This window comes from Hippocampus guttulatus, chromosome 1 (genome assembly GCF_054856545.1).
Source record: "Hippocampus guttulatus isolate MCC_2025c chromosome 1, RoL_Hgut_1.0, whole genome shotgun sequence".
NCBI classification, from domain to species: domain Eukaryota; kingdom Metazoa; phylum Chordata; class Actinopteri; order Syngnathiformes; family Syngnathidae; genus Hippocampus; species Hippocampus guttulatus.
In genome coordinates, this window is record NC_141261.1 from 26,328,360 (window position 1) to 26,356,270 (window position 27,911).

Below are 27,911 nucleotides of genomic sequence, written 5' to 3' on the forward strand. Positions count from 1 at the left end.
ACTTTTTCGACTTCTTTGGAAAAAAAATCAACAATAAACACAAATTGAATTTTGCCACAGATTAGTGGCTAGCTAGACCCTTCCGACAGAGCAAATGATTTTATGGCAGAGGTGCTCTTATCTGCCCCGATCAGCGCAAACCTGCTAATTGGCTCCCATGGAAGCATAAAAACACAAATGGCAACGGAACGCTGGATTCATATTTTTTTATTACACAAAGGAAATCGCTATCACAAAGTTATCACTGAACAGTTAGCAATAAATACAGGGTTCAAACATGACGGTTGAATGGAGACTATTGGGGGTGGGGGAGTCAACACTGGATAAGGAAACAGGTCAAGAGCGTTACAAACACGCACACATATAGAAAGAAAATGACACGTGGTTATGAATTCCCCCTCCATCATTGGGCTGGAAATTGTTTGGACTGTTCAAATGTTTTCACATCAATCCAACGTCTCTCTGCCTCCTCGTCCCACAGGGAATATGAAGGGACTAAACAGAGTCCGATGCAGAAGAGAAACGTCTCAAACGGCAGTCGGACTTCCCAGCGGTTGCCGTCTTAACATCTGATCCAATTAGTGCAGACTAAGCTTTAAACAAACCGTCTGCGTGCGACGGCGTCTCCATCTCCGTCCGCTCTGTACCACCGCCTCCCGCTTAGGACGGTCCTCCAGCTCCCTGGGCATCTTGACTGGTGGAGCCCTCAGCCTCGGGGGCTGGAGATGCCTCGGGCTCCCCTGACGGAGGGAAATGGGACAGAATTCAGTGGCGCGCAACATGCGGACCAGCCGTCTCGTAGGGCCCGACAGATTCATAATATTAGCCCTGTTCAAAATAATCCTGATGGGTCTGAATTTCGCCGATTGATTCTTACCTTCTCTTAAAACAGTAAAAATGCTCTTCAGTGTTGGAGTCACTCAGAATGATGTTTGTGCGTCATCTGTCCACTAGATGGATCTCTGACTCCACTCAATCCAATAAGCATCTCGGAGGACAAAGAAGTCTTGTCCAATTTATCGCCTGGCTGACCACCTGGTGGCCTACTGGGTTAAGTTTGTGCTGCCGAAGCTCCTGAGCCTGATATTGTGTTGACAGTAAATCTTCCGCTTCTCACAATCAGCAACAAGTGCAGATGGAGAAGAGTGTACAACACATGTTCTTAAATCCACCGTGTGCAATAACCAGAAGGACAAACAGAAGAAAGTAGAGTGCGTATGGACACGCATTTCATGACAGGACACTTTGTATCCAGGAATCTTTTTTTTTTTTTTAAACAAGAAAAAAGGTTGTGACGAAGGAATCTCAGGGGGGGGTTTTTTGTTTGTTTTGAAGTCATCACTTCAAGGCAGAGAAAATGCAGTTGAAATGTGGTTTTACATTAAAGGACATCATGCATAGACAATGTTGAGACATTTTCTATAGGACAAAGGATTGTAAAACATGAAAAAATGTTCTGCCTGCAATTGATGTCTTTGTTGCAGTAAGAAATTGTAATCATTGTACAGTTGTTAAATTAATCGGTTCCCAGAATTTTTTCTGCATGTAAAATATCAGAATCGCCTTTTACAAAATCCATTTTGGTCAGGCCATGCTGTCTAGCACAGGTGAGTTGATTTCACTGACGTGCCTTTGGCGTCCTCGTCAGAATGTCTCAGGCATCATGAAAAGAAAGAAGATTGAAATTCTCAGGTATTATTCGTCGTGGACAAATATTTGCACAAGCCTCCTTTACTGCGTTTACAGCCTTCTCCTGTCGAATGTGCCTTCAGACATGACTGTGACGCAACTCTCGATTTGAACATTTTTTAAATTTGAGGATGCGTCACAGTGTTGTATTAACCCCCACGCGCACACACACACACACACACACTCACACATCATGCGCGACGTACCTCACCGCAACAAGCCCCCGTGGTACATACAGACTGAACGAGTTTGTCAGCAGCATGCTAGGTGAACTGGGGCGGCAACTATTGCGATGCATCGATTAATTGATCTTTTGACCCACTACAATTGATGTTACACTTTTCGAAAATAACATTGAAGATGCTGATGTTTTAGTTGAAATGTTATTACATCAGGTACTATTTGCACAAACATGATGCTGGCATCAGGCCGGAATCTCCTTTCACAATGAAGTCAAGTAAATATGGACAAATATGGACTTACTGTGGGTGTAAATCATATAAATGTCATAAATTATCGAGAGTGTTGAAAATGGCTGGCTCTCTTTGATGATGCAACGTTAATGGCTGTTTTGGGGGTCTGCTGAAAAGTGCTGATTTGGGAGGTAGGAGGATTCCGCTTGACGGCAGCGAAAAGCAGCTAGTTTTGAATTTTACTCTCAATGTGACACCGTGAGCTCCAGAGCAAGCATCATACCGAACCATATCGTTGCGCCCCGAGCTATGATCCATGTCAATGGTCGCATACCATAGAGTGCCTGCGTTCGATTCCAATATTTTTGGAAAATGAGAAAAAAACACGATTTTTAGGAGACACATTGGTATTTTTCATTGGGTCTTATTCCTTTCGCTGACTTGTTCTCCCATCTGGTTGAAGTTCTTCTTACGATATCATTTTTTAAAAAAGTGTGTTCTAAAAACGGGGCTTTTTTTCTTGTTTATTCCAAAAACATTGAAATACCAATGAGGCAATTATGCTCTGTGGCCAACGATTTGTGCTCTCACCGTCATCAACGGCCACCTGAGGGAAACCGTAACTGCAATGTGGCCATTGATGAAAACAAGTTTGACGCCCCTGCCGGTGTCGAGTGTGGCGTTCAGTGCTGCGGGAAAAAGATTTGCTCGGCGGGTTTTACGGGGAAACAATAATGAGAAGCTGCGCAAGGAAATACAACTTCCTCTGGAGACAAGATGACATTTGGAAATCCAAATGGGAGACTTCCTGCCACACAAACTGAAGAGTGGAATGATTTAGAGGGGTCACGTTTTCACATAGCCTTGGCAGCTTTGCATTTTCAGATAAGATAGATGGGGTGATTGCTTTCAACTGAACGCAGTGTGGTTATTTTAGAGCTGAAAAAAAAATCACCATTTTATCAGGGAAGGTTGCTCCCAAAATCGGTGCTGATGAAATCATTTTCAGCTGAAAACCAGCCGTTTCTATTTATTTTTAAACACAGCTGGATTCATGCAGCAGTCTGTGCATCCGCACTGGTGGAAACATTTTGCTTACCCAGGCAACAGTCAAGGAAAGCTGCAAGTAAAGATGCAAGTAAACTTATCTAGATGATTTTTTTGGGGGAGGGGTGCTAATTCCGTGTCTGCCTTTGGTTTTTTTCCTCTTGCACAACAGGAAATAATCATGTTCACAGTGTGTTCACAATGTAAAATAGTACAATTTCTGAATTAAGGGGGAGGTTCAACATCTGATGGAATTATTTTTGTGAAACGTCACAGCGATAAATTACAAGACATGGTATAAAATCTGTAATTTGCTGTTGACCAACGTTATCGAAATAGTTATTAATTTAATATTGCTAAGCGATTAGTTGTCTATTATTCTACTCATTCTTACACCTGTAGAAAGGTTTTGGCGGAAGCAAGCACACTGCGTGATGTGAGCAAATAATGCGCGTCGTAGATCAGGTCGAGAGGCGGCGCCGCTGACCTGCATCCTTTAAGTCCATCTCCGCCAAGTCTTTGGCGACGTCACTGGTGCTGGCCTCTGCTTTGGCCTCACCCGCGATGTCAGGCACCGCGTTCCTGCGGCCGGTACGATCACAGTTGATGAAGTCCGAGTACGACGTCTCCACGTCCATCATCTGTCCATGACAAGCGCTCTCATTACACCTGCAGCAGGCGGGGGGGGGACAGCATTCAAAAAGATGGCGATTGCCTGACAGAACATCAAGGATTTCTGCTTGATAGCAATTTGGCATGGCATGAAAAAAGCTGGACGTGATTGCTCTTCTTTCACAAGGATCTCGGTGATCAATAGATATTTCCATCATGTTTTCAAATGATGGGTGCCAGGAGGGGCACTTTCTGGTATAGGGCTGGATGATTTTATCATCACAATCAGTGATCGTGAGAAATTTCTGTGATCAGCTGTTAGCAGACAGTATGCTTCAGTAGGAACTGAAGTCGCCCTTTTTCTTGCTCCACTTTTTGTTTGCGTAGCCGGAAGGATTTGTCTCAGTTTGTCACACTTTATGAAAACACAAATTTCACGTTTGTTTGTAATGTTCACTGTCCCACGACTGTTCCAAAACCGGTATTTTCTATTCCTGCATGGCAATTGCAGTACTGCATTGTCGACGTGTGCAAATTAAATCTCCAAAGACTGCTCCACATGTCCAAGGGCTTCTGCATTCACAATCCAACCACTCTGGATGAATCCATTTGTGAGCCACCCTGATCAATTTGGCGAGTCCAAGTCAAAAGAGATTGAAACCATTCAAAGGTCCAAGCGGGCCCACAAGCGCCTCCCTCCAAACAATCCGAGCCGTTTCCCTTTCCTCTGCTCACTCTGTATTCAAGGTCAGGCTCCTGTCAAGCGCTACCACACGACAGAGATGAGAACAAACCAGAGAAGAGAACAGAAACTTTGTTCTCATCTCATCTCCGTCGTAAAGCTTCCTTTCCGTCTGTCACTTTGCATGATGAGCTCCCATTTGGAGTTGCGAGGGAGCAGCAGCGGGAGCAACTACCCGTAGATAAGTGCCGACACATCTCGAGACCCTCGCCCCATGGTGTCACGCTCCGAAGACGTCCTCGTACAGTGAAAGGGAGGCGTGACCCCTGACCGCTTCGCAATGGGTCACTGCAACAAGCCGTGACTCGACAGATGAGCGGTGATGAATGGGCGATGACCATTATTAAAAAATGAGCTGGCAGACGTGGTTGCAACACTGACCCGGGGTCAGTCCATTCCCAGACGCATTCGCTCACATTCCCTTTGTAACACGAAACCATCGGCGCAGTTGTTTTCTTTCTCTGCTCGACTGTGCCAAAAAGGAAGCTGCCAGTGTCAAGGCAGCAGAGGTCACGCACATGAAGGCCGCTCTGTCTGGGGAAAGACACATTTTACAGCCAAAGTACTCGGGACGTCCCGATACATCAACTCAGCCTGATGCGACACGTGACAATTTGACAACAATTCATTAATGTTCAAAAACACAACCAGAGTTCACCACTTGCGGCTCGCAGAATGAAAGGGAAAGTCATACATGCCAACCGAACACCCAAAATAACAAATCAGGTACCGATGAGGTGTTTTGGGCTCGCGTTTGGTGGAAGCATTTTTGGCTTTTACGAATATGAAAATGGAAAAGGCATTGACAAAACAAAACCTGCGCCATATGGAAGGCATGTACAACAATAATTCAGTCGAGTGGTCCACCCGTATGAAATACCTTCAGGCTGTCTTTTGAGTTTGGAGAGCTCGTGTTGGGTGGGATCTTCTGTTAGGTTAGTCCAGTGGTTCTTAACCTTCCGAGAGGTACCGAACCCAACCAGTTAATATGCACATTCACCGATCCCTTCATGAGTGAAAAAAAATATATATATATTTTAAAAAAATATATATATATTTTTTTTAAAAAAATATATATATAAATAAATATTTTTTTTTACAAATTCGGGATATTAAAAAACACATTTATTAAAAACAGAAAAAAAGGAAATAACATTTCAAGAGATAAGTATCCTTTTTTTTTTTAAATTGTGCGACCTACTATCACGACAGTCACACGTTGATTACTAAGCGAACTAAATTTCCCACTGCACTGATTGGACAACCAATGTCATGTGATCATCTGCAGCCAGTGATGGACAAGCGGGCGTGTCATAACTAATTAACATGTTGAGTCGCATGTGTTTTACCCTCCATGGCAGAGGCTCCGTCGAACCCCTGGGATTCAATCGAACCCAGGTTAAGAACCACTGGGTTAGTCGTACCCAACCACTGTGCCTGAAACATCATCAGGTGTGCCACATTGGTCCAAAGGTCATTGACTAAAAACAATGTATCTTTCCTCATCTATCTGTTGGTTTCAGCCTCCTTGACCCACACAAATAGATACGTGACTTGAGCTCGACCGTTGCGTCGCTGTGACCTCTCCCTTTGCTTGGCCTTCCTCATCTCTGGCACTCATGGCACACTGACTAGTTGAATCTACTTAAGATCGTAGAGTCGCACGGGCTTTGGCAAAGTTGCTACATGCTTCTTTACGTTGAAACTCATACAAATTATATTAATGAGGAAATAGGACTAAAAGTGAAAAGAAGCTTGCTAACATGCTACTTCGTTGAATTTCCTCCTCTGCATATATATATGCAGAACGTGATTTTCACAAAGCTTTTTGAATTGCACAAGCTTTATTAGTTCCGTAGATTTACACCACATCTTGTAACACGCAAATGGGAATATGTTTGTTCATTCATCCATTTTCTAATGCGCTTATCCTCACGAGGGTTGCGGACGTCCTGGCGCCTATCCCAGCTGGCTTCGGACAGGCCAGGCGAGGTACACCCTGAATTGGTTGCCATGCAATCGCAGGGCACGCATAGATATAGAACCATTCATGCCCTCAATCACACCGAGGGGCAATTTAGAGTGTTCAACCAGCCTGCCATGCATGTTTTTGGAATGTAAATACTTTTTTTTCATTCATTTTTCCCCCTTCAGCTTGTACATTCCTTCTCTTGCAATGAACACTTTTTGAATATTTGCTGGAAGCAAATTCTTGTGTCTTTTGAACGTCGATTGATTTGTTTGAAATTTGAATTTTAGACTAAAGAAAAAAAACATGAGTATGATTGCAATATCCTGCAAAGCTGATAATTCGCAATAACTTTTTGGTGCATTGTATGTAATGCTTCAATATTGTGTTCTGTTTTGGGGTGTAGCGTCTTCCACAAATAAACATTTATGGTGCGCTGCATGTATGTTAAAATTGCACGGGCTGTCCTTTTGACACACCTGTACTATATTATACAGTAAGTCCAGATGGTATCCATTTAGACTTACACGGTAGCTTGTACGGTTGAATTACAGTGCAATGGTTTAATCAGCCCTCACTCAGCAGGGACGGGGGAGTTTCTCACTCGGCGGCGTTTTCGCGGCATTTCTCCATTTTCAACTTCTCAGCCCACAAATGATCATATTGACAGTTCAGCAGCGCAGCAGCTGCTAATGCTAGCGTTAGCTTCACAGATGGCAAGGACAAGCTTGTTCACAGCAGGGGGAGCCGACTGACAAAACTCCACATGGAGACTCAGACACACGAGTTTCACTTCCGATCAACAGATGATGAATGGCACTTCCTATCTCAAGCGTGACTGTCACTTCATTCTGACATGACAAAGTCGTTTGTTCTGCTTCGATTTTGTTTCATTTACGGGAACAGCTCTGACTGCCAACACAAATATGCAGCGTTTCACCACTCTCTGTTCCTGGTTATCTTTTCTACTCGACTGGCACAGTCGCTGCCTAATTGCCATCTGTGTGAGCAATTAGTCACCTGGCCTGCTCATGTGGATTAAATGCTACCATGAGATCATGAGCAGGTTTGCATTGAAGTCGAGTCAAAAGTTTTCATTACCCCCTACTCTGATTAATACTGGGTTTGTGGAATATAAACCCAGCAGCAATATTCAACAATTTTTATCCACCTCAGTGGGGCGGCCATTTTGTTACTCACTGTCGACGGAAAATGACATCACGGTGCCTAAGGGCTCATCTTGCGAACATCCTATGACCAAATGGAGAAAAGAGATGGGCCGTGACGGTCGTTACCGGAGCCCATAGGCACTGTGATGACATTTTCAGTCGACACCAAGTGGCAGCACAGGGCAAAATGGCAGGGCCCTGAGATGGATAAAATCAATAGTATTTTGCTGCTTAATTAGAACATATTACTGTGTGTAAAATCTTGATCGTTGTTTTCTAAAATAAAAGTATACATTTGCAAATGTTTTAATTTTGATACAACCCAAAGATTATCAGACTGCTTTCGTGGGGAATTACGAATCTGAGAACATTTACTTTTGCGAGGCTGGAATTCCAAGGATTTGGTCAGTCTTAAATTAAATAATTACCCGTAATCAGTTATTAAAAATATTGGCTGACTTAATTGATAAGTGATTAATTAGATTAATTGCTTAACCGTTGCACCGCTAGATTACATGATAATCTGTGAAAGTTTCTCTCACAAATTACGTCAGATACATTTGTAACAGAAACCTCAGTTAATTTCAAAGTGGAAGGATGATTTATGGTAAGAGTGTTTTGAGTGCTATGTCACTGAGCGAATTAAACTTTTATCTCAAGGCACCACGCTACCAAAAATGTCTACACCAGGGGTCACCAACCTTTTTGAGAGTGAGAGCTACTTCATGTGTCCTGATTGTGTGAAGGGCTACCAAATTGATACAAGTCTGAAATAACATTTGTACAAATTACATTTAATAATATTAGAATATGGTAGATAGATAGATAGATAGATAGATAGATAGATAGATAGATAGATAGATAGATAGATAGATAGATAAATGGGTCGCTATAGAATCTATAATACTGCCCGTGTTTGCATTTTTAAATCATAATTTCTACTAGCAAATCACAATCCTAGCACTGGTGTGGTCCTCACGGGCTACCTGGTGCCCGCGGGCACCACGTTGGAGACCCCTGGTCTACGCGGATCAAAACAGAGAATGTGTTGAAGGACAGGTGGTGTCCAACAGCATAAACAAATGGACTAGCCTGGTCACTTTGACAGGAGCCATTGAAGTGCAAGGCTTACTGTACGATGATCTCACTGGCGCCTTCTCTGCCTAATTCACATTACATCTAATGAGGTTTAGTTTACTCGGAGGAACACACACACAAAGTGACTTTCCTGAATTACTGCCTTTCAACCAACTCTTCTGCTGTAATGCTGAAAACGAAAAGCAAAATGACCACAAAACGCTTTGTAGTCGTTTTGGATTCCTGCTTGTTTACAACAACCGGTCGCTAAGGAGACAATGTGCAAGCTTCTAAAGAAGCTACCAGTAGCCTGTATTAGCTTTTTTTCATTTCCAGAAATTCAGAATACAACGTTGAGTCACCTTTAAGCGGAAATGATGCCAGTGCTCGAGGGCCGCTACTGGGCAAAATTTTCAGAAAGCTTGCCTAACTACAAGGAAGAATCACGGGAGAACAATGAAAACATCGGAAGCAGTTCAACATCCTGTAGAACGACACTGCAATGTGTCACAGAGGAAATTACACACAATTTTGTTTTAACAATGTGAAAATCATTAGGGTGCCAAAATAACCGGGTTGTACGACTAAATGTTTTCAACATCTTTCCAAGAAGTGCCATTAATTCCTTCCTGTACCCTGCCCTCAAAACTGTTTTAATGTGTATTCATATGAGAAAAATTAACACTCCATAACAACATTGTACTTTGTCATTACTCTATGTTTTTATATATTAAATGAAAAGGAATTAAACTGGGGCAGCCCGGTGGTCCAGTAGTTAGCGCGCCAGGTACCGGGTTCAATTCCAGATCAGGCCTCGCTGTGTGGAGTTTGCATGTTTTCCCCGGGCCTGCGTGGGTTTTCTCTGGGTACTCAGGTTTCCTCCCAAAACATGCACGGCAGGCTGATTGAACACTCTAAATTGTCTCTAGGTGTGAGTGTCAGCGCGGATGGTTGTTTGTCTCTGTGTGCCCTGTGATTGGCTGGCAACCGGTTCAGGGTGTCCCTTGCCTCCTGCCCAAAGATGGCTGGGATAGGCTCCAGCACCCCCTGCAATCCTTGTGCGGATAAGCGGATCGGAAAATGTATGGATGGAATTAAACCCGTTTTGTCAGATCAAATCCTTTAAAATCCTTCTCGTGTGCCCCCTTGACCACCAGGGGGCAGTGCAAGACAGACAGACAGACAGACTGAACTTCTCATTAAGGCGTTATGAATCCCTCTTCCAGGCAGCCCTTGCCCTCTTTGCTTCCTAGAAAGCAACATGGGATTCATAACATCTCAACTCATCTCTGCTTATCAATACAGCACAATTAGTTGGTTTGAAAAATCTCACGGCGCACCAACCAAATAAAAATGTCACAGAAAGTGGATACGCGTAAATTGCATACTTTCTGCCATCTAATAATAGAAGATCAATCATGTGTACCAGTTAGTGGTGCAACAGATTAAAACAAAAAATAAAAAACCCTCATGGATCAAATCTGTTCATAAAAAAACAAGGATAGTGAATTACAAACTAACCTATGTCCACATAACTGAAAAAGAACAAAAGAAAAAGCAAAGCAACAGCACTCGGACTTCTTGCTGTAGCCATCTGAGCATTTGTTGCTAGCAGCTAGTAGCTAACTGCAGGCCGAAAACAAATTTTGGGTTAGCATTGTGTTGATGGTGCTAGCAACAATGTAACGAAATGTGCCGAAATGTCAAGTTAGATGTCACACCACCACATGGGCCTAACTTCAAAATAAAAGCCTCCTAAAACTATTGCATTGGCAACAATGTATTACAGTATTAGTTTAACTTTTATTTTGAAGCTAGACTTTCTGTTGTCAGGAGGTTACGGATGTTTGCATTTTGAAACTTCCATGACATGCCTAAATGACAGCGCACGCAACAAAAAACTGTCACAAGAGGCAACATAAAAATATAAAAAAAATTTTAAGTACCCAAATCACTGGAGTTATATGAGTATCACAAAGTGCAAGAGAGAAATAGAACAAGAGAGGGTAGTGTGGGCCGTAAAAAGTCCCTGTACGCTGCAGGCTAAAATTGAGAAGTGCTGGTCCTGCGTACTGCTGCAGACCAGCCCACATAAAGCACAAGCACAGTGTATGACTACGCCTTCAGCTCCTACAAGAGCAATAATGTAAACAAATGCCACTTTCTGCTCAAGAGCTAGTGCTTAGAGTTGGCAGTGTCAAGTACGAGCTGACAAACGATACTAGTAGAAACCCTGGGAGGAGAACAGCATTCTTGATCACATTCACATTTCTGAGATGCATGCCTGGAAATATTCGCATTCATTCAGACCATTAATTACATTATAAAATAAAAAAATCGTGAAGTCAAGATGGCGCCCGAGTAGGCAGCCGTCAGCAAGTGCTCTCATGAGCCTTGCTTTTTTTGTTGTTTTTGTGTTTGTTTTGTCACTTTGTGTTTGTTGCTACGTCGTGTGGACCTGATGTGGACTTTTTTCAGCATTTTTTGGCCACGACATTCATCAAGGAGGGGACTCTGTGCTTGCCGGTTGCGCCGTCTCGGCAGCATGGGTATACCAGCACTGTTTTTGACTGGGAGGAATGTCGGCGCCATTTGACGGTCGTTGCTGGACAGTCGCGGGGCGCTTGTGTCTTGCGCCTGTAATGGGCAGCATTTTTCACAGCCCCGCTTTGTTCAGCGGAGAGATCGGTGCTGTTGAACGGTCTGCGGCTGGATGGATGTAAGTCTTGAGGAGCCGACGATGAGAAGAAAGGAGCGTTACCGCCGATGCGGATTTGGAACTGGGAGACGCGGCTTGGAGTTTGAAGCGGATTACTTGGGACAGGAGAAGTGAACTAATCTCTTTTCGTCAATGGACGCTACAGCTTCGTGTTTGCTTTCAAAACTTAGCTTGTAGCAGACATGTGCACATTTTTCAGCATGATGTCTCTGACCCACTGGTGAAAGGACACTTTGATCCTCTCCTCTTTCATCTAGAACTGCTTCAGACAACAAAGTGTATGCAGAAAAGTGGTGAAGATTGCACGACTGTCTGTGTCCTATGTGTTGTGTTGTTATTTTGATTTCAAAATGGCGCCGCGAGAGTGGCTGCCTTTCCAGCAGCTCCTATATTTTGTTGTTCTCCTTCCGTCTTCCTTTCATAACTTTGTTGCTGTGAATTGGGAATTTCTCCATTGCGAGACTAATAAAGTTTTTTTTAAATTGTTAGAGCATTGTATCAATCGTAACTGGACTTGTAAGACTGGTTGTCTTAGAATGTGTTTCACCTATCAAATGACAGCATTCGTGGTTTGGGGTGTGCCTTTAACCCGGGCTATAAGTGTTGTACGAACTAGCTTTGTTGCATGAGCCCATAAAGTCTACTTGAATGAGAGGTGAAACCTCTTTCGGGATTGATTCAATGCCCTGAGAATTTTCAACATACAATTTATGCACTTTCAAGCCATACACTGCCAGTGCACTAATATGTGTCCAGCCTCCCTTTTGTTCACAACTCCTGTAGTTGTACTTACATTCGAATGGGGGGGTACCATCAGTGTACTTCAGTCCTAGCAACGACAAATTCATCATACTACTTGCTGTGTAGCAGTCTTTCCTTAAGCCACACTTAAATGTGATGTGGGCACTGGCTATTCACATGATGTCAGCAGCTGCTTGACTGATAACAAGCCCAGTTCAAACACAAGAGAGTTGTATTTCCTTTTTTCACCCGATCCTTCTCAGTCGTGGCTGACCGTGACTGCCTGACATCCCTTGCTGAGGTGAAAATTAACAAACAGCTAACCTGGGAAGCAAGTGACAGGAGCCGTTTCCGCAAGACAGCCACAAAAATCTGGAATTCAAAAAGGAGTTTACCATCAATCTTGCTCAAATTCAGGCTGCATCTTGTCATTTGGATGTGTAAAAAGACAACAGAACGAATAACATTTCTTTTTTTAACCTCCTAGAGTGAGATACTTAATTCCAGCCAGGCTCTACTGCAGTCCTAAATGAGCATACTGAGCTCACCCGCAGGAAGGTGTAATGAACAGCTTAGGAACAGACGGTAAAAAGCCTGACCGAAGCCATTAGCATCAGCTCCTGTGGAAATGTCTTGAGTGAATTGAAGCATGAAACGAAAGGCTGCTACTTCAGAAGGGTACAGCAAAATACAAAATTGATCTGATCGGTGAGGGGGGAGATCGTGAGGGTGACGTGCAGAGAATTGAAACCTAACGCTTCTCCTCGTTCCCTCCTGGTACCAGAATTGAGTCTCCTGTCTCCTCTTTGTGTTTTATTCCTGTCAAATTGATGAACCTGACAAGGTCGAACCCATGATCATCTTTAGTTCACAACAAGAGATCAAGTGCAAATACATTTGCCAAAAAGAAAGAACACGACTACTCACACTACACTTGCTGGAGGTTTTGCTCAGTATGGTTGAAATGAGGGAATATGTACAACGTACCGTATTTTCACGAGCATACGCCGCGCCGTAGTTTAGTGACGGGTGATATTTCTGTATTCAACACATACACAAGATGCATTGTATTAATGGAGGCAGGCATGGGAAAACGTACGCTAGCTTCAACAATACAGTAGCATGCATACACATTAGCTAACATATTCTCACCCTGTCCATCAAAAGCGCCCCCACCTTAAGAAACCTTGTGATGCCCCTGGTTTATAATGAAAGAGTTAGACAATCAAATTTTTATTGCCTCAATATGTTGATGAAACGTGACTGTTGATGGGGTAAAGAGCTCATTCCAGCATCATGTGCCCAGATGGCTAACTAGTGAACCAAAGAAAGGATTCCGCGATGGAAATTTTGGCCCGTAGCCATATTTGGAGCCTTGCTATACCCCAAGCAAAGGCCTTCGTGCCAACAAAATACATTGTAGAGTTCTCAAATATGATGTCAGTTGAAACCTCACCAACACAAAACATTACTACAGTATTGCGTCATTTTTAAAAAATCCACTTTTAAAGGGTTAATATCTCTAAAAGTTGTACAACAGTGCTATTTTTAAGTGCAGATCCTGATAGACAGGGTGAGAATACATAGATAAGGCAATTTACAGGTCTGTACCTACCGATAACGGACCACTGATTGTATTGAAAAGTAGAAGAAGAAAGAAAGTGAGTTTTATGAACAGAATGACATATTACAAAAAAAAGAAATATTGGTTTTATTGGTATTTTACGCAAGTTACCCAAATAGATTTCCTAATCAATACAAACATGATGCTCCAATGAAATTATGTGGGGGGTTTTGCACAGATGCATTGCTGCAACAGTGTCGGCAGCGAAAGCCATCTCCAAAGCCATCACTTTTTCTTGTATTTGTTGAAATTAATTCATTTGATCACTGTTTGTTTTTAACGCGACTGAAGATATTCCACCGTGGGAAGAAAATTGAAAATTCACAGTGAGTGTGACATTCAGCGTTCACCACCCAGACACCGGAGATCCCCATTGCTGCTGCCGAGCCCAGACAAATGGGAGTGGTTGCATAAAAACAGCCACAAACATTTCGACAGTTGGAAACGTGAGTGTATGTGGTGAGAATCCCAAAGGGAAGGTCAAGCTCGTGATCAGCTATCGTATATTTATGATGAACACAAGGGAGGAAAATATGATGCCTATGGATGGAGCCAAAGGAAATCCGAGCTGCGTGTGCTTTTATGGTCAAAATCTTCCTTCCTATGTTTACTCCATCCCTGCAAGGCCTCTCTGGCTTCTGGGAATCCCCTGGTTTGTATGAGTCTGCACTTTATGTACGTGTCAGCCCCAAGCAGGTCCTTAACTCGGCCTCAAGTTATGCCTGTCACACTGAACTGCGGCTACAGCCAAAATGACCATCAGTTGTTTTCATGTGTGCCATTCTTGCGCCATCTCTTTGCTGGTCCAGATGGAAGGCTTTGATTACGTCAGCGGTTGGGAGTGGTAGCCAGCAGTCCCTGGTGTCATTTTACCGAGAGAAAGCCTTGAAATTCTTGTCACTTTCTGCTAGGTGAACAAAGCCATATTCGATGACATGCAGATTTTATGTTGACGATGTCACAACGTTCTGTAGCTCTGGGTTTGCCCTCTGACAGTATGAATGACTATTTTTGGCAGGCTGCTCCAATATTTGATTTTCACTATTCTTCACATGGGTGTTCTGACAACAAATGTTTCCACAGATGAAAAACTATTTGATGAATGAATAGCAAAAAAACAACAACAACAACTGCTGGTTCTCTCCCCAGCCAACGGTTTACTCCACCCTTAATTATTACTGCCATCATTTTTGTAGCTCCATCACAATGTATCATTTGCTTACTTGTTGGTCAGTCAAGTATGAACAAATGGGCAAATTTTATTCCATAATGATTGTCTCTTATGTGTGATCATGACCTAAATGTATATTTTGCTACAGTACCATTTTTTTGCGATACGAGACTTACTCCAACGACCAGAAAATAGTTCCTCTGTGTTGAACAGACCTGTTCAATAAAGACGATTCTGATTCGATCAATCGATGCACTTCTGAATTTCAAGTTGTTGATGAAATCAAGCAGTGTGTGACTTGTAAGCATAAATAAGTGTTAACATTTACAAGTTATTTGGAAATACCGTTTGGTCACAATGAGTTTCATATTCAATTCAATTCTCCTTCAAACTTCATTGAGTTTGACTTCTTTACTGTTCTTAGTATGTCCAGTTAGTTTACCACCACTTTTTACGAGATTGGGGTGACAGTGTGGATATATTCTTTTTGAGGCTCTGTTTAATTTTCTCCCTGTCATTGAAACTTCTTGTTTATAAAAGTCATTGCACAATCATTCCACCCTTGCAACTGAACAGGCTCGGATCAGAACAAACCCTCAAATCAATGGCATGGCATTCACAATGTCAACTTCTGAGCTCAACTGTATATTCTTATAATAATGTTCTATTTACAAAGTGATGTTGTGTTGTGGGATTTTCTACTAGCTTGCCGCCCTATCCACTTTACTTCTACTGCAAGGTTGCCCGGTTCTATTTCCATCCACACATTAAATAACAAGAAAGCTCAGCAGGAAGCAGGTGGCTTGTTTGCCCATGTTGTTTATGCCCAATCCTTCTCCCAGGTTCTGCATTCGCACACACACATGTGCACACACACATGCACGCACACACGTGGCCGAGCAGGGTGCCTTGGCCTGATTAGGAAGAAGAAAAGGAAAGATAATTTGATGAGTGTGAAGAGAATGAGCGGCGAACAGGGAATAGACGACCCTATATATATATATATATATATATATATATATATATATACACACTGTATACACACACACACACACATACATATATAAAAATACTGTAAAGAGAGAGAGAGAGAGACCATGGCAGGAAAATGACAGAGAGGTAAGAACAGATGCATGTGTACCCATGCTAGCTGTGTTTGCCTTCATCTGTTTGCTATTTGCACAATCATCTTCACCATTTGACTGAAAATCTGGCTGCAGGATTATTCTCTGGACTAACACAATAAAAAATGGCGGCACAAAAGGCATCAAGCTGGAAACTCGATTAGTCCAACCTCCGCCGTTTGTTATGCCGCATCAAGTCATTTCATGATCACACTTTGCTGCCTCATGTCGTGGAAGATAGGAGCAGCATGTGATTGGATTTGCCCAATTAAAAGGGGAGAATCAGAGGAGGCGGGGGTTGCAGGGGCTGCAGCACTTTTCTCATAGTGAGATAATAAAGGTGTCATTCATCATGGTAAACAAACTGAAACCAAAATAATCGGCTGACGCCGTATATCAGGGATGTCCAAAGTTCGGCCAGGGTGACATTTTTCATGCTGCAGCTGTTTGTGTTTTTCTGGGCCCGCGGCATATTCTTAAAATAAAATCAAACACAGCACATCATGAGAACATCACAGTAAAGGATTTGGTCCGCGCATAAAGGTGTACAAACTGCATTCTTGTGTTTGCTGCACTATGTTCTTCCCTGCCGTCAGCCCATTAGACAGGAGCCATCTTAAAAGTAAAACATGAAAATCAATCTTGGCAATGACCATTACGAAAACTACAAGATGGTTGTGTGCAGTGCGCACTGCAGTCTTCTGTGTTGATGTTCAAAATAGTGCATTTGTGTGTACTGTGTTCCAAATTATTGGTGAGAGGCTTGGGAAATAGATCAAGCACTTTACAGGGTGTAAAAGAAGGAACACCCCTGGCTGCAGGCTGAACAGTTTTTAATTTACAATGACAGCCAGAAGAATAAAAGAGGGCAGGAAAGAGGCGCTGGCTTGTGGCTGTGGCGCTGGTGCGGAGCATGTTACCAGTAACATTAACATAACATGGAAAGAAGAAAATTTGTGCGAACGTTCAACTCTTTCTTATTGATCACAAATAAAACATTACATCTGGGGGGGTGTAAAGGAAACAGATTTCGTATCACTTAAATTAGCAGTCATTTTCAAAATCAACAGTTGACTGTGTAAAACCTGTGAATAAATCTCGTCGCTATTCCTCTGAGAATTGCAATAAAGTCCTTTTTGAGGGAAGCAATGACACAGTTTAAAGCAGACCATGCCTGAGAATTCCCAAGGTGAATGAATACAAAGCACAAAGCAGATCACAAGCCAATTACTCCCTGTCACACTGAATTCTTCCTCATAGCCTTCAGCATTTTTCCATCCAACTGATTTTAGCGCTTTATTCACATCACATGATTGAAAATAAATATTACATTAAATCAAACTCAATCCCTTCACAATAAATCTGACACATTTAATTTTTCTTGTAGGCCCCCTGTCTCATCTACTTTTTATGGACTAAACTAGCAAGGACAAAAAAAAAACAAAAAACGGACACTTCAACTTGATTTCCAAATCGGTTCCCATGGTTGAAAGCCATTAGCATAATACGCTTTGATTAAAAACCTTCTCAACAAATAGATGGAAAGCTGTGTTTATTCAGATCTGAGACCCTGTCTGTGAAATGTATGCTTATGCGTTCGGAAGAGAGAACAGCAATCCGCATTGACTTGGCTGCCATAACACTGAAAAAGAGATGCACAAGCTCACCGAAACCTCTTCCAGTTGTGCCGTTAGATTTCTTGGCGACAACAAATCCACTCATGGAAAAGGACAACCTGTCTATTTGCTTCATTTATAGGTTTTTCACTGACCTTATTAATGAACAGAATCAACAGGGTATTTCCTGCCCCATGTTTAGATTAAAATGAATCTTTAAGTAGGAAGCACTCATTTGTGACGAGCGGCTGCTATACATTAAAAGAACAGTCCAGCGAGGATTGACCATGAGACCATGAGTAGAGGTGTGCATAAGAATTTTCGTGAGGATTGCTCACCGTTTTCAGACACCAGGTGACAACAAAATGTGACTAAGCATGCCAGGAAACAATATTGCAATGCTTGCCTCCTTCCTTCAATGATGTATTCTGACCGATATGTGCGTCATTAAGATGTAATGAATGAAGTCATAAAAGACATATTAAATCATGACTGAGCTTTTCAGGCGGGTGAATTTTAGTGCTGACCTGAGCTGTTACATATGTGCCAATGTTCAGCCCAATCAACAGACAACTATCCAGTCTGTCAATAAGACTGAATTTTCCCTTCTGGGATTATATTCGGGATGATGAATCAATGTGAAAACGAAATACATTGCAAGCGTACTACTACAGAAATAATTGGCAAGCAATAAGAGTAGAAAATACCTTACGTATATTGTAGTATGTGTGTTGGAGGCAAAACAAGAATGAATGGATTTATCACCAATCAATTATCAAATAATTAACAACTACTTTGACTGTCAGTGAAACATTTAGAACAATGTTAGCGCGCGATCAACTTCTGTGTGAAAAGAGCATCTTTGTGCCATTTATGCAAGCAAAAGAAAGGTCCATTCCTTAGCCAGTGCATCAATGCTTGTTTTAAGTATATCTGAATTTCTACCACATCTATTTCTGAGTGAATTTATTTGTTGAAATCCAAATTACAGCCAGTGTTGCATCTCCCTCCTGAGCAATTTACCTCACGCAACATCATCTTGTCCACTGACCCTTCACACATTCAGACTGCAAAGGCTAAAATCATCATTGGAGCCATTTACCGGTTTGCTCTATGACTCCATCTTGGCCAGATGGCATGTAATGATTTGTTTACTAGCTGTGCAATCAGAGATCACTTGTCACCCGGAAGTACATGTGACATCAAGGTGAAATGTCCATACAAAGTCATAAAAATGAAGAATGGTCAGGAACATATTAGTGGAGGTTGAGCAGAATCCTTGCATCGTGGCACGTGTGCTGAAATAACAGTTGGGATCAATTTGGGGTTGAGTGTCTTGCCCAAGGACACGTGCACAAAAGAAGCAAGCGAGCGAGTGGCTCGACCTGCAAATACCGTTAGCTGATGACCTACCTGATCAGCTTAGCTGCCGCCTCGCGATTCAATTGCTTTAAGTCCTCATAGGAATGCCACATCTTTAATTTGCGCTTCTGTTCGGGGAAATGTATCAAACATCCATTGATGTGCAATGTACCCTATTCATTTCATGAGATGCAAAATGTCCTGTGTGACTTCGGTTTTACAACACTCGGTCTAAGCTGGGGTAAAAAATTCAGAGCAGAGTTGGGATGATGCCATGTGAGGAGCCTGGGGTCACCATCATCCATTCACAGCTCTGCTAACCGGCCACTTCGTCAGATTGACTTGTTCGATAAAACGTGATTTCAAGCATGGTATTGCAAGTATGAAGGCCACACCAAATTAGGAATGGCTCGATATCACTTTTTGATGTCCGATACTGAATCTACATATACATTTATACATTTACATGATATGATACATTTCCCCGAACAGATCATTTTTTTCCAAGATGGCGCCCGAGTAGGCAGCCTTCGGCAAGTGCTCTTCAAGAGCCTTGCTTTTTTGTTCTTTTTTGGTATTTTTGTCTTTTGTTTTGTCACATGTTGTTTGTTGTTTCATCGTGTGGACCTGATATGGACTGTTTTCAGCGCTTTTTGGCCACGACATTCGTCAAAGGAGAAGTATCTGTGCTTGGTGGTTGCGCCTTCTCGGCAGCACGCCTGTACCAGCACAGATGTTGATTGGGAGGAATGTTGGCGCCATTGACTGTCGGTGCTGGACAGACCTGGGGTGCTTGTGTTTTTTGCGCCTGTAATGGGCAGCATTTTTCACAACCCCGTTTTGTTCAGTGGCTATGTCGGCACTGTTGGACAGTCGGCGTTGGTGCGGCTGGAAATGTATGGCTGCTGAAGTTGAGGATGAGGAGAGAGGAGCGTTGGCGCAGAGCGCCGATGCGTATTTGGAACTGAGAGTCGCCGCTTGGAATTGAAATGGATTTCCATGGGACAGGAGAAGTGAACCAATCTCTTTTTTCGTCAATGGATGCTACAGCTTCTTGTTGACTTAACTTAGCTTGTAGCCGACGTGTGCACATTTTGAGCATGACGTCTCTGATGCACTGGTTAAAGGACACTTTGATTCTCTCCTCTTTCATCTCAAACTGCTTCAAACAACAAAGCGTGTGACGGAAAAGTGGTTAGGACTGCACGACTGTCCGTGTTTTATGTTATGTGTTGTGTTTCTTATTTTACTTTATGTTAACTGTTTTGTGAAGCGCTTTGTTACAACTGTCACTGTTGTGAAAGCGCTATATAAATCAGCATGTATTGTATTGTACTGTATATATCGATCCGATTCTTTTGGTCACTCTATATTTTTCACAGCCCCGCTTTGTTCAGCGTAGAGATCGGTGCTGTTGAACGGTCTGCGGCTGGATGGATGTAAGGCTTGAGGAGCCGACGATGAGAAGAAAGGAGCGTTAGCGCGGAGCGCCGATGCGGATGTGGAACTGGGAGTCGCGGCTTGGAATTGAAGTGGATTTACATGGGACGGGAGATGTGAGCCAATCTCTTTTTCGTCAATGGACGCTACAGCTTCGTGTTTGCTTTCAAAACTTAGCTTGTAGCAGACGTGTGCACATTTTCAGCATGACGTCTCTGATCCACTGGTGAAAGGACACTTTGATCCTCTTCTCTTTCATCTATAACTGCTTCAGACAACAAAGTGTATGCAGAAAAGTGGTGAAGATTGCACGACTGTCTGTGTCCTATGTGTTGTGTTGTGTTATTTTGACTTCAAAATGGCGCCGCGTGAGTGGCTGCCTTTCCAGCAGCTCCTATATTTTGTTGTTCTACTTCTTCCTTTCATAACTTTGTTGCTGTGAATTGGGAATTTCTCCATTGCGAGACTAATAAAGGTTTTTCTTATCTTAAGTTGTTAATAATATGTGACGGCCTGTCGCAATCTAAAAATAATAATGATAGTAATAAAATTCTGGACGATATATATTCTTAGAAACTATCATGATTAACAACAGTATTGGTGTTTGGGTTTTTTGTTTGTTTGTTTTGGGTTTTTTAGGCCAATGCTATAGTGATTCAAGTACAGTATATTCTTTTTAAGTGCAATTATCTTTCACTTTTTAAAGATACTTAACATTCACATTGAACAATAAAATATTTTAGATAAAAAATGTATTTAAGAAAAGACTCACGCTTTGTTTTAAAAAAAGCAATTCAACAAATACAACACATTCAAACACATCTTGGTGTGCTATCTGTAGCGGCAGAGTAATATGTGTCCTTTCTTTGCCATCTTCGTCATTTCCTTCACAGTGCAAATATTGCATATTAGCTTTGCGTTCAATAAACAATCCCAAATTTCACACTGAGTCAGCATATTTGGGACTGAATTGAGAGCAGGCAAGATTATTACTGTAATTAGTCATTCTTTATCATTTTGTTTGCCGGTTATTTTATATTATGCACACAGCAAGGTTCGATTCCGTCTTCGGCTTTCCTGTGTGGAGCTTGCATGTTCCCACTGTGCTGGCGTGGGTTTTCTGCGGGTACTCCGGTTTCCTCCCACATTCCAAAAACATGCGTGGCAGGTTAATGGAACGCTCTAAATTGTCCCTAGGTGTGAGTGTGAGCGCGGATTGTTCTTGGTCTATGTGTGCCCTGCGATTGGCTGGCAAGAGGTTCAGGGTGTCCCCTGTCTACTGCCCAAAGACAGCTGGGATAGGCTCCAGCACGCCCCGTGACCCTTGTGACAATAAAGCGGATCAGAAAATGGATGGCTGGATGGATGATGCACATAGACTAGTGACTTGTTTGTATAAACGTATAACAATTTCAAGCAAGCTGGAAGGTCGCTCAATACACCGGCATGGGAGAAATAGACTGCACATTGGCCTCCCCCTCAATTTTAGCACTCGAAATAGGTACCTGGGGCCGGTCGCCAATCTCTTTAAGGTCCTGGTGGTTTTAACAAATGTTTGCAGAACTAAATCCTGTCTGTTAAAAAAAAAAAAAAAAAAAAAAAAAACACCATAGACGATAGCGGTTAGCTGAAGCGCAGCTGGGATTAATGCTGCATGGGTATTATTAGCGCCACTATAGACTGCTATGGGTTACTAATAAATGAGTTGTGTGTGTGTGCCTATGAAGAACCAGTGGGACACATGCAAACCAAGCTGTTTAAACGGCTTTCAATAGCCGTTCCACCGTTCGTGTTAATGTGCGTAAGTGTCAACTCAGCACGCACAAAAACGAGCAGGCTCTTGTCAATCTGGTGACCGGTCGTTGTGTTACTACTTTGGCTAATGCTCAGTGCTATCTTGGTTGGCTGTTTATCAGCTGGAACCAAGACAATGAACTAAGGATTCTCCAAGCATTTTTGCTCGGTCACGGCAGCTTTTGGAAGCTGGCTGTGTCGTTTACCTCGCACTCGTCCCATATTGTAACACTGAAAACACATAGCCAGAAACGCACAGTTTGGGTTGGTCTGCCAGCAGCAATAGGCTGGTAGGACTATATTTCCCCTGATTTTTAGACACTTGGAGTTCCAGTATGATGAAAACGTAGATGCCAACTAGTACATGCTGCTAGCATGTCGCACAAAGTGAAGTTGAGGATAAATTACCAGTATACACTGTAGTTTGGGTTTATGGATGGGTTTGGACTGGATCTAATCCAAAAAATAAAATCGGATACTGTTCCACTCATTTTGGCCTGTATCGAACTCAATACCAATTCAGTGGGTATAATCGGACAATCCCTACACCAAAAAGAAAAAAATAACATGCCCACCTTTTCAAAACTTTGGGAGTCACCCAGATACTGTCATGTTTTCCATTGAAAAACATCTGTGTATATACAGTATACACTAACATTCTAAAATAGTTTTCTTTTAGGGAGAGGCTCGTGCTAGAACAACTCGTCTTTACCACAGTCACAATGCTTAATGGTGTAACAATGAATTTATTCATCAATAACTGATCAATTCTCAAATTTATAGGCAACGATTTTGATAATCAATGAATTGTTTAGAGACTTCAACATAAAATTGTCAAAATCCCCCTGAATTTCAGACTCCCAAGAGTAAATCACCCATTTCTGTAGTCCTCGGCGAAAATAGACCTTTCGGTTTCATCAAAATCAGACTTTTGCAGGTACCTACTTTTTTACTCTGGAAAACAACATTGCCAATGTTCTGATGAGCGTTACCATTGACTTGACAATATGAAATAATGTCATGTTTATGAAGAAGGGGGGTGGAACTTTCAAACATTTATTAACAATCCAATTCATTAATCAATCAAAAAGAGACAGATTAAGCCATCAAAATAATTATTATTTGCAGCCTCAGTCGAGACTGTATTACCGATTTATTTCAAGGGGGGGAGAGGGTGGTGTAAAATAATACTTATTAAAATTGCAGTTTGAACGCTGCAAAATTCAGCTTCTCTCAAAACATTACAGTTAAGCAAAAACATCTTTTTTTCTTACAATTCAAATGGAAAACCCCCACATTTATCCGATTATCTAATCACTATTTTGACAAAATATGAACTATTCTCAAAAAACACAACTCATTTCTCATGTAAGAAACAAGCTCATAAAAAAATTATATATATATATATATATATATATATAAAATTTTATTTTCATATGAATGTGACTTTTTTCCTGAAAAACCAAAGAAGATGGGCACAACTTTTTTTTTTCATTTTCAAACCAAAAAAGTATGACACTGTTCCTGCAAAACTACAATGGTTTTCCACAAAATGCAACATGGATTTCAAACGTGTTTGCTGGTAGTTTCTTCCCATTAAAAAGGCATGTGGCTCTCATCCTACGCATTTCTTCGTAGCGGTGCGATCGAGGACAGCCTTGAGCGAATCTCGCATATGATGTCCTGAAGCTTGTGTGGAGGGCACACATTTCTCTTGAATAATAGAAAATGAGCGTGGGAGTTCCAAGCCGAGTATGTTGGTGACTTGTGTAATCGGACAGCTCGAGCAGTTTCGGGCTCTGATCTTCTCTTCATGGGGAAGTCCGGCTGCTAAAAACAGAAGAGCTTAAGTCCTCAGTACGCGGGGCAAAGAATGCAGTTGGAGGTCAGAGCCATTGAACTGACAAATCCCCGTCCGCAAAATACGGGGCCATTAACGGCATGATTACACAGACGGAGTTATTGAAAAATAGGCCATAGGCAGAGCGGTCCTGTCGCTTCCAAAAGTTGTACTACCTCCGTGATGGAACGTTGACAGTGGCCATGCCGTCGCCACCTCTGAGAAGTCTATGGACGAATGAGGCCCTTCCAAAAATAGGACTCTAATTTGAAATAGGGCTGCACATTTATGACCGAAATGATGATCATGGCAACTTTAATCAACAATGTAATCACAATTATTCACAATTTTTCACCACGTTAGGGAAAACATCTATATTTATTGCAACACTTTTCAACAAACAATCGGTACACAGATTTCTGTGCAACATGAAACTTTCAAATAAATTAATTATCATTTTAGCGTAGATGATAAAAGATTCGATTAATAGTGCAGCTTATTCTAGAATACAGCATGTGATGTCAGGTATTGACTGTTGAGACATCACAGACTGAGGAGCAGCACCTCTGAAGTAAGGCTCGTCTTCAGGATGACGCCAAGTGGAATACATTTGCATCACTCATAAAAAGCGTCCACTTCTGCTGAGACCTGACCATGAACTTCAACTCGTTACATTGTGACTTGACTTTACATCATTGTGCGTAAAATACATCCATGAAATGTGAGACCTCCGTTCCGTACCTGCATCTGAGTGGCAATCACACAGTCACAGGCATTCTGATGACAAAACGTGTTCTAAGGGTATACAAATAATAGCATGTCATAGGCTGCACAATTCATCAGATTTTAATCATAATCACATGTTTTTCACTACTCGTAGCAGGTCTTGATCCCTATCCACCCCCAATAGTTGAGGTCCACAAGCTCTCACGCAAAGCATGAAATGGGTTTCAGTAGCTGAGTTTCCATTAGTTTTTCGCAAAATAAAAGCAATATTTCTCCAATTTCAATAAAGTATAAACGCTATTTGTAGGTGTTTCTTTTGAAGAGTATTTATTACTTAATTAAAAATATGTACAACAAAGGAATTAAAATACAGTTTGAACTACATATTTTTTTGATTCACAAAGAATAATCGGATATCTTAATGTGCCGGTGCGTCACGACAATACAGTGCTGATAAGCGACAAGAAGAAAGTAGTGAGCTGGCTGTCCGAATCACCAAACCGAGTGACGGAACTACTGTATTATATAGTGCTACATATACTATGGGACTACATAGTGAATGAGGAGTGAGGAGACATTCAGACATTCAGCCCATGTGTAGATTAAGATGAGAGGAATGCTAGTCATATGACTTCCTTATTTTATCGATGCACTTCCGTATTTTACACATCTCAAAAAACACCCCATGAGCATGTAAAAACTTGTTGGCGATATTTAAGAGGTCTTTCGAAATGCCTGTCTTTCCATTAGCGGTTTGCTATTGCGGAGTCTGCATTTTGCGCATTTCTGAGGGTAGTGGAGAACCCAGCTATGGGCAGCAACACATAGTCCCCGCAGGAATCTGAGGAAAACAATCCTGATTCTGCAGCTTGACAGTTGACTTTATGCAGGCATTGAAAAAAAATTACCAGTTATAAAGCAAATTATTGTACTAATGAAGTAAAAAATATTTTAGGAAATTATCTGCAAAACTAAATCAGTCTGGAACATTGTGGTTATAAAATAATCAGCATCAGTATTCTCTTTGTCCAGAGCAGTAAATGTGAACATAATCCATCTTCTTTACCGTTTCCTTGTATGACACCTCGAATGCTAACACAATTGTGAAGACAGATCTGCCAAACTACGAAAGCTCGATCAGCAATCTGCCCCTCATCACTTTTGTTGACAGTCAGCCTCTGTCATGTGGCAGAGACCCTATCATATGACGTCACATCATGACGCAGTTTCTTCTCCTTCTCACTGTTCCCAAAATAATAACAAATGGAAACGGGCATAAGTTGCAGGTTCGTTTTGTGCATTTTCACTAAATTTGCTTGAATTTGTATCAACATTTGAATGAAATTCATTACTACTCTCTGACAAACACATTTTTTCTCTGAAAGCCTTGTCTTTTGTTCGGTACAGTAGGCCGGGAAAGAGACCATACATGGTACTGTTCAAGGTCAACACACTACACAATTTGTTTATTTATTTATTTGACAACCGTTTTTCACTAGCTTTATTGATTTGACTCTTCTTTCCGGTTCTTTTTCCCGAAGCCATCGTTCAGGAGGACAGACGAGTTTGCATCGTCGGTTTCAAAAGAGGGAATGTAGTCAAGAGCTCGCAATGTAGAACGCATGAAGCAACAGTTTGCTTAATGAAAAACAAAATGAAACCAATCACCTTTCTATATTGATTCCAAGTATTCAAGCAACATATTACTACGTGATGTCCTTGGTGTCACCTTATTAGCTGCATTATCATAATTTGGTCTTGCTTACAAATTTGCCAGGCAGGGAACTTGCCTTGAAATAAAATCACTTACGATATGCAACAGTTTCCCCAAGCCAAGGCTTGGCAAAGCGTCAATAGCAAAATCTTATCCAAGGGAAGACGTAACACGTCGCTTCAGGGGTACACGGGTTATCTTGTGATCACCCTTCTTCTCGTTTTATTTTAATGCACTAAAGGGATGTTTCCTCACCGGGCAACGGTGAGGGGAACAAAATCAACGACGAAGACAGGCAAGGAGCCACACGGTTTGTCGTCTCATGCCGGGTGATGCTGGCATTTGCCCAGCAACACTCGAGCAAAGCGGGGGTCCCTGGTGGGTGATTCCCAAAAGCTCCCTTTACGGCTAGCCTCTCTAATAGTGGCCCAGCGTGTAGTTCATTCCCCCACACCCCAATACATTCAGCAGGCACGATGATGCGTACAATGCCACCAAGGCAACAACAACAACATGAAAAGATTCTGTGTTTTTGTGTGGAGAAGATATGCGCGAACTCGTACCCACCCAGGGGCTAACAGGCAGCTAGCATGATGACCACAATGCAAGTACACACAATGTGAGCAGAAATCAACTATTTTAATGTCGTTATTTAACATTGTGACATGAGCAGGCGATGGTGGGACATGTGAGGACAAAGACGATAAATGGGAGAGAAGGTGTGCGTTTCGTATTGTCTGCTCGTCGCCGCTTCGTGACTATACTGCGCGTTTCGCAAATTCACCTCCAAATGACACATTTGAAAATCATTTTCAATTTCACAGCCAAAATAAATATCAAATCACGTTCTGGACGCGACAAACAAGCAAGAGCGTCACTAACCTTGATCCGCTCGCTTCCTCTTATCCACTTGTTACAATGGACATTTAACACCATGGATTCCTGCTTAAGTTTCCTGTCAGTCGGAAGCAAAAAAAGGGGGAAAAAGAAAAAAAACACGAGGAAATGGACCGAAGCCGGAGCTGCACGGTGGCGTTAAAGATGAGCAAACAGCGTTCGGCAGGCCAACGGGAGCTTGTGAAAAGCTGCTTGTGTCTTCTTGTCTTCTTTCAACAGCTGTTGTTCCAAAATGGAGTTAGTCGAGTCGAAAGCAAGTGAGAGACAACCACAGTGGAGGCTCCGACTCCAACGCCACTCTTCCGTGGGATGGAGCTTACCCCGCTCTGCACTCAAACAACATCACAAGCTCATCGATTTTTTTTTTTTTTTTAATGGGTGGGTTACAGGAGTTTACCCTGTGTGTCATGCGTTCCTTCACAGCT

The 27,911-nt window shown here is 42.1% G+C and overlaps 1 protein-coding gene across 3 annotated transcripts; it reads right to left on the reverse strand.

Annotated features, from left to right (window-relative positions):
• Nucleotides 1-191: 191 nt before the first annotated feature.
• Nucleotides 192-27,911, reverse strand: pkig (protein kinase (cAMP-dependent, catalytic) inhibitor gamma). 3 transcript variants are annotated; one of them, XR_015102179.1, is made up of 4 exons: nt 27,472-27,911; nt 3,637-3,790; nt 606-740; nt 192-495 (listed from the first exon to the last, which is right to left on the reverse strand). XR_015102179.1 is itself a non-coding variant. In XM_086122969.1 (3 exons), the coding sequence occupies exons 1-3, from the start codon at nt 27,523-27,525 to the stop codon at nt 661-663; spliced, it is 288 nt and encodes a 95-aa protein (XP_085979095.1). In that variant the 5' UTR covers nt 27,526-27,904; the 3' UTR covers nt 192-660. The 3 variants fall into 3 exon arrangements, 2 of the variants coding, with proteins under 2 accessions (XP_085979095.1, XP_085979108.1); XM_086122969.1 differs by having other exon boundaries at nt 192-740; nt 27,472-27,904; XM_086122982.1 differs by having other exon boundaries at nt 192-740; nt 3,637-3,818; nt 27,472-27,852.

What these genes read in the sequence shown, in the direction of transcription:
- pkig (XM_086122969.1), bottom strand. Translation starts at nt 27,525, where the DNA reads ATGGTGTTAAATGTCCATTGTAACAAGTGGATAAGAGGAAGCGAGCGG. An exon ending in GAGGAAGCGAGCGGATCAAG is followed by an intron (nt 3,791 to 27,471) that starts GTTAGTGACGCT and finishes TGTCATGGACAG; the next exon opens with ATGATGGACGTGGAGACGTC. An exon ending in GATGGACTTAAAGGATGCAG is followed by an intron (nt 741 to 3,636) that starts GTCAGCGGCGCC and finishes TCCCTCCGTCAG; the next exon opens with GGGAGCCCGAGGCATCTCCA.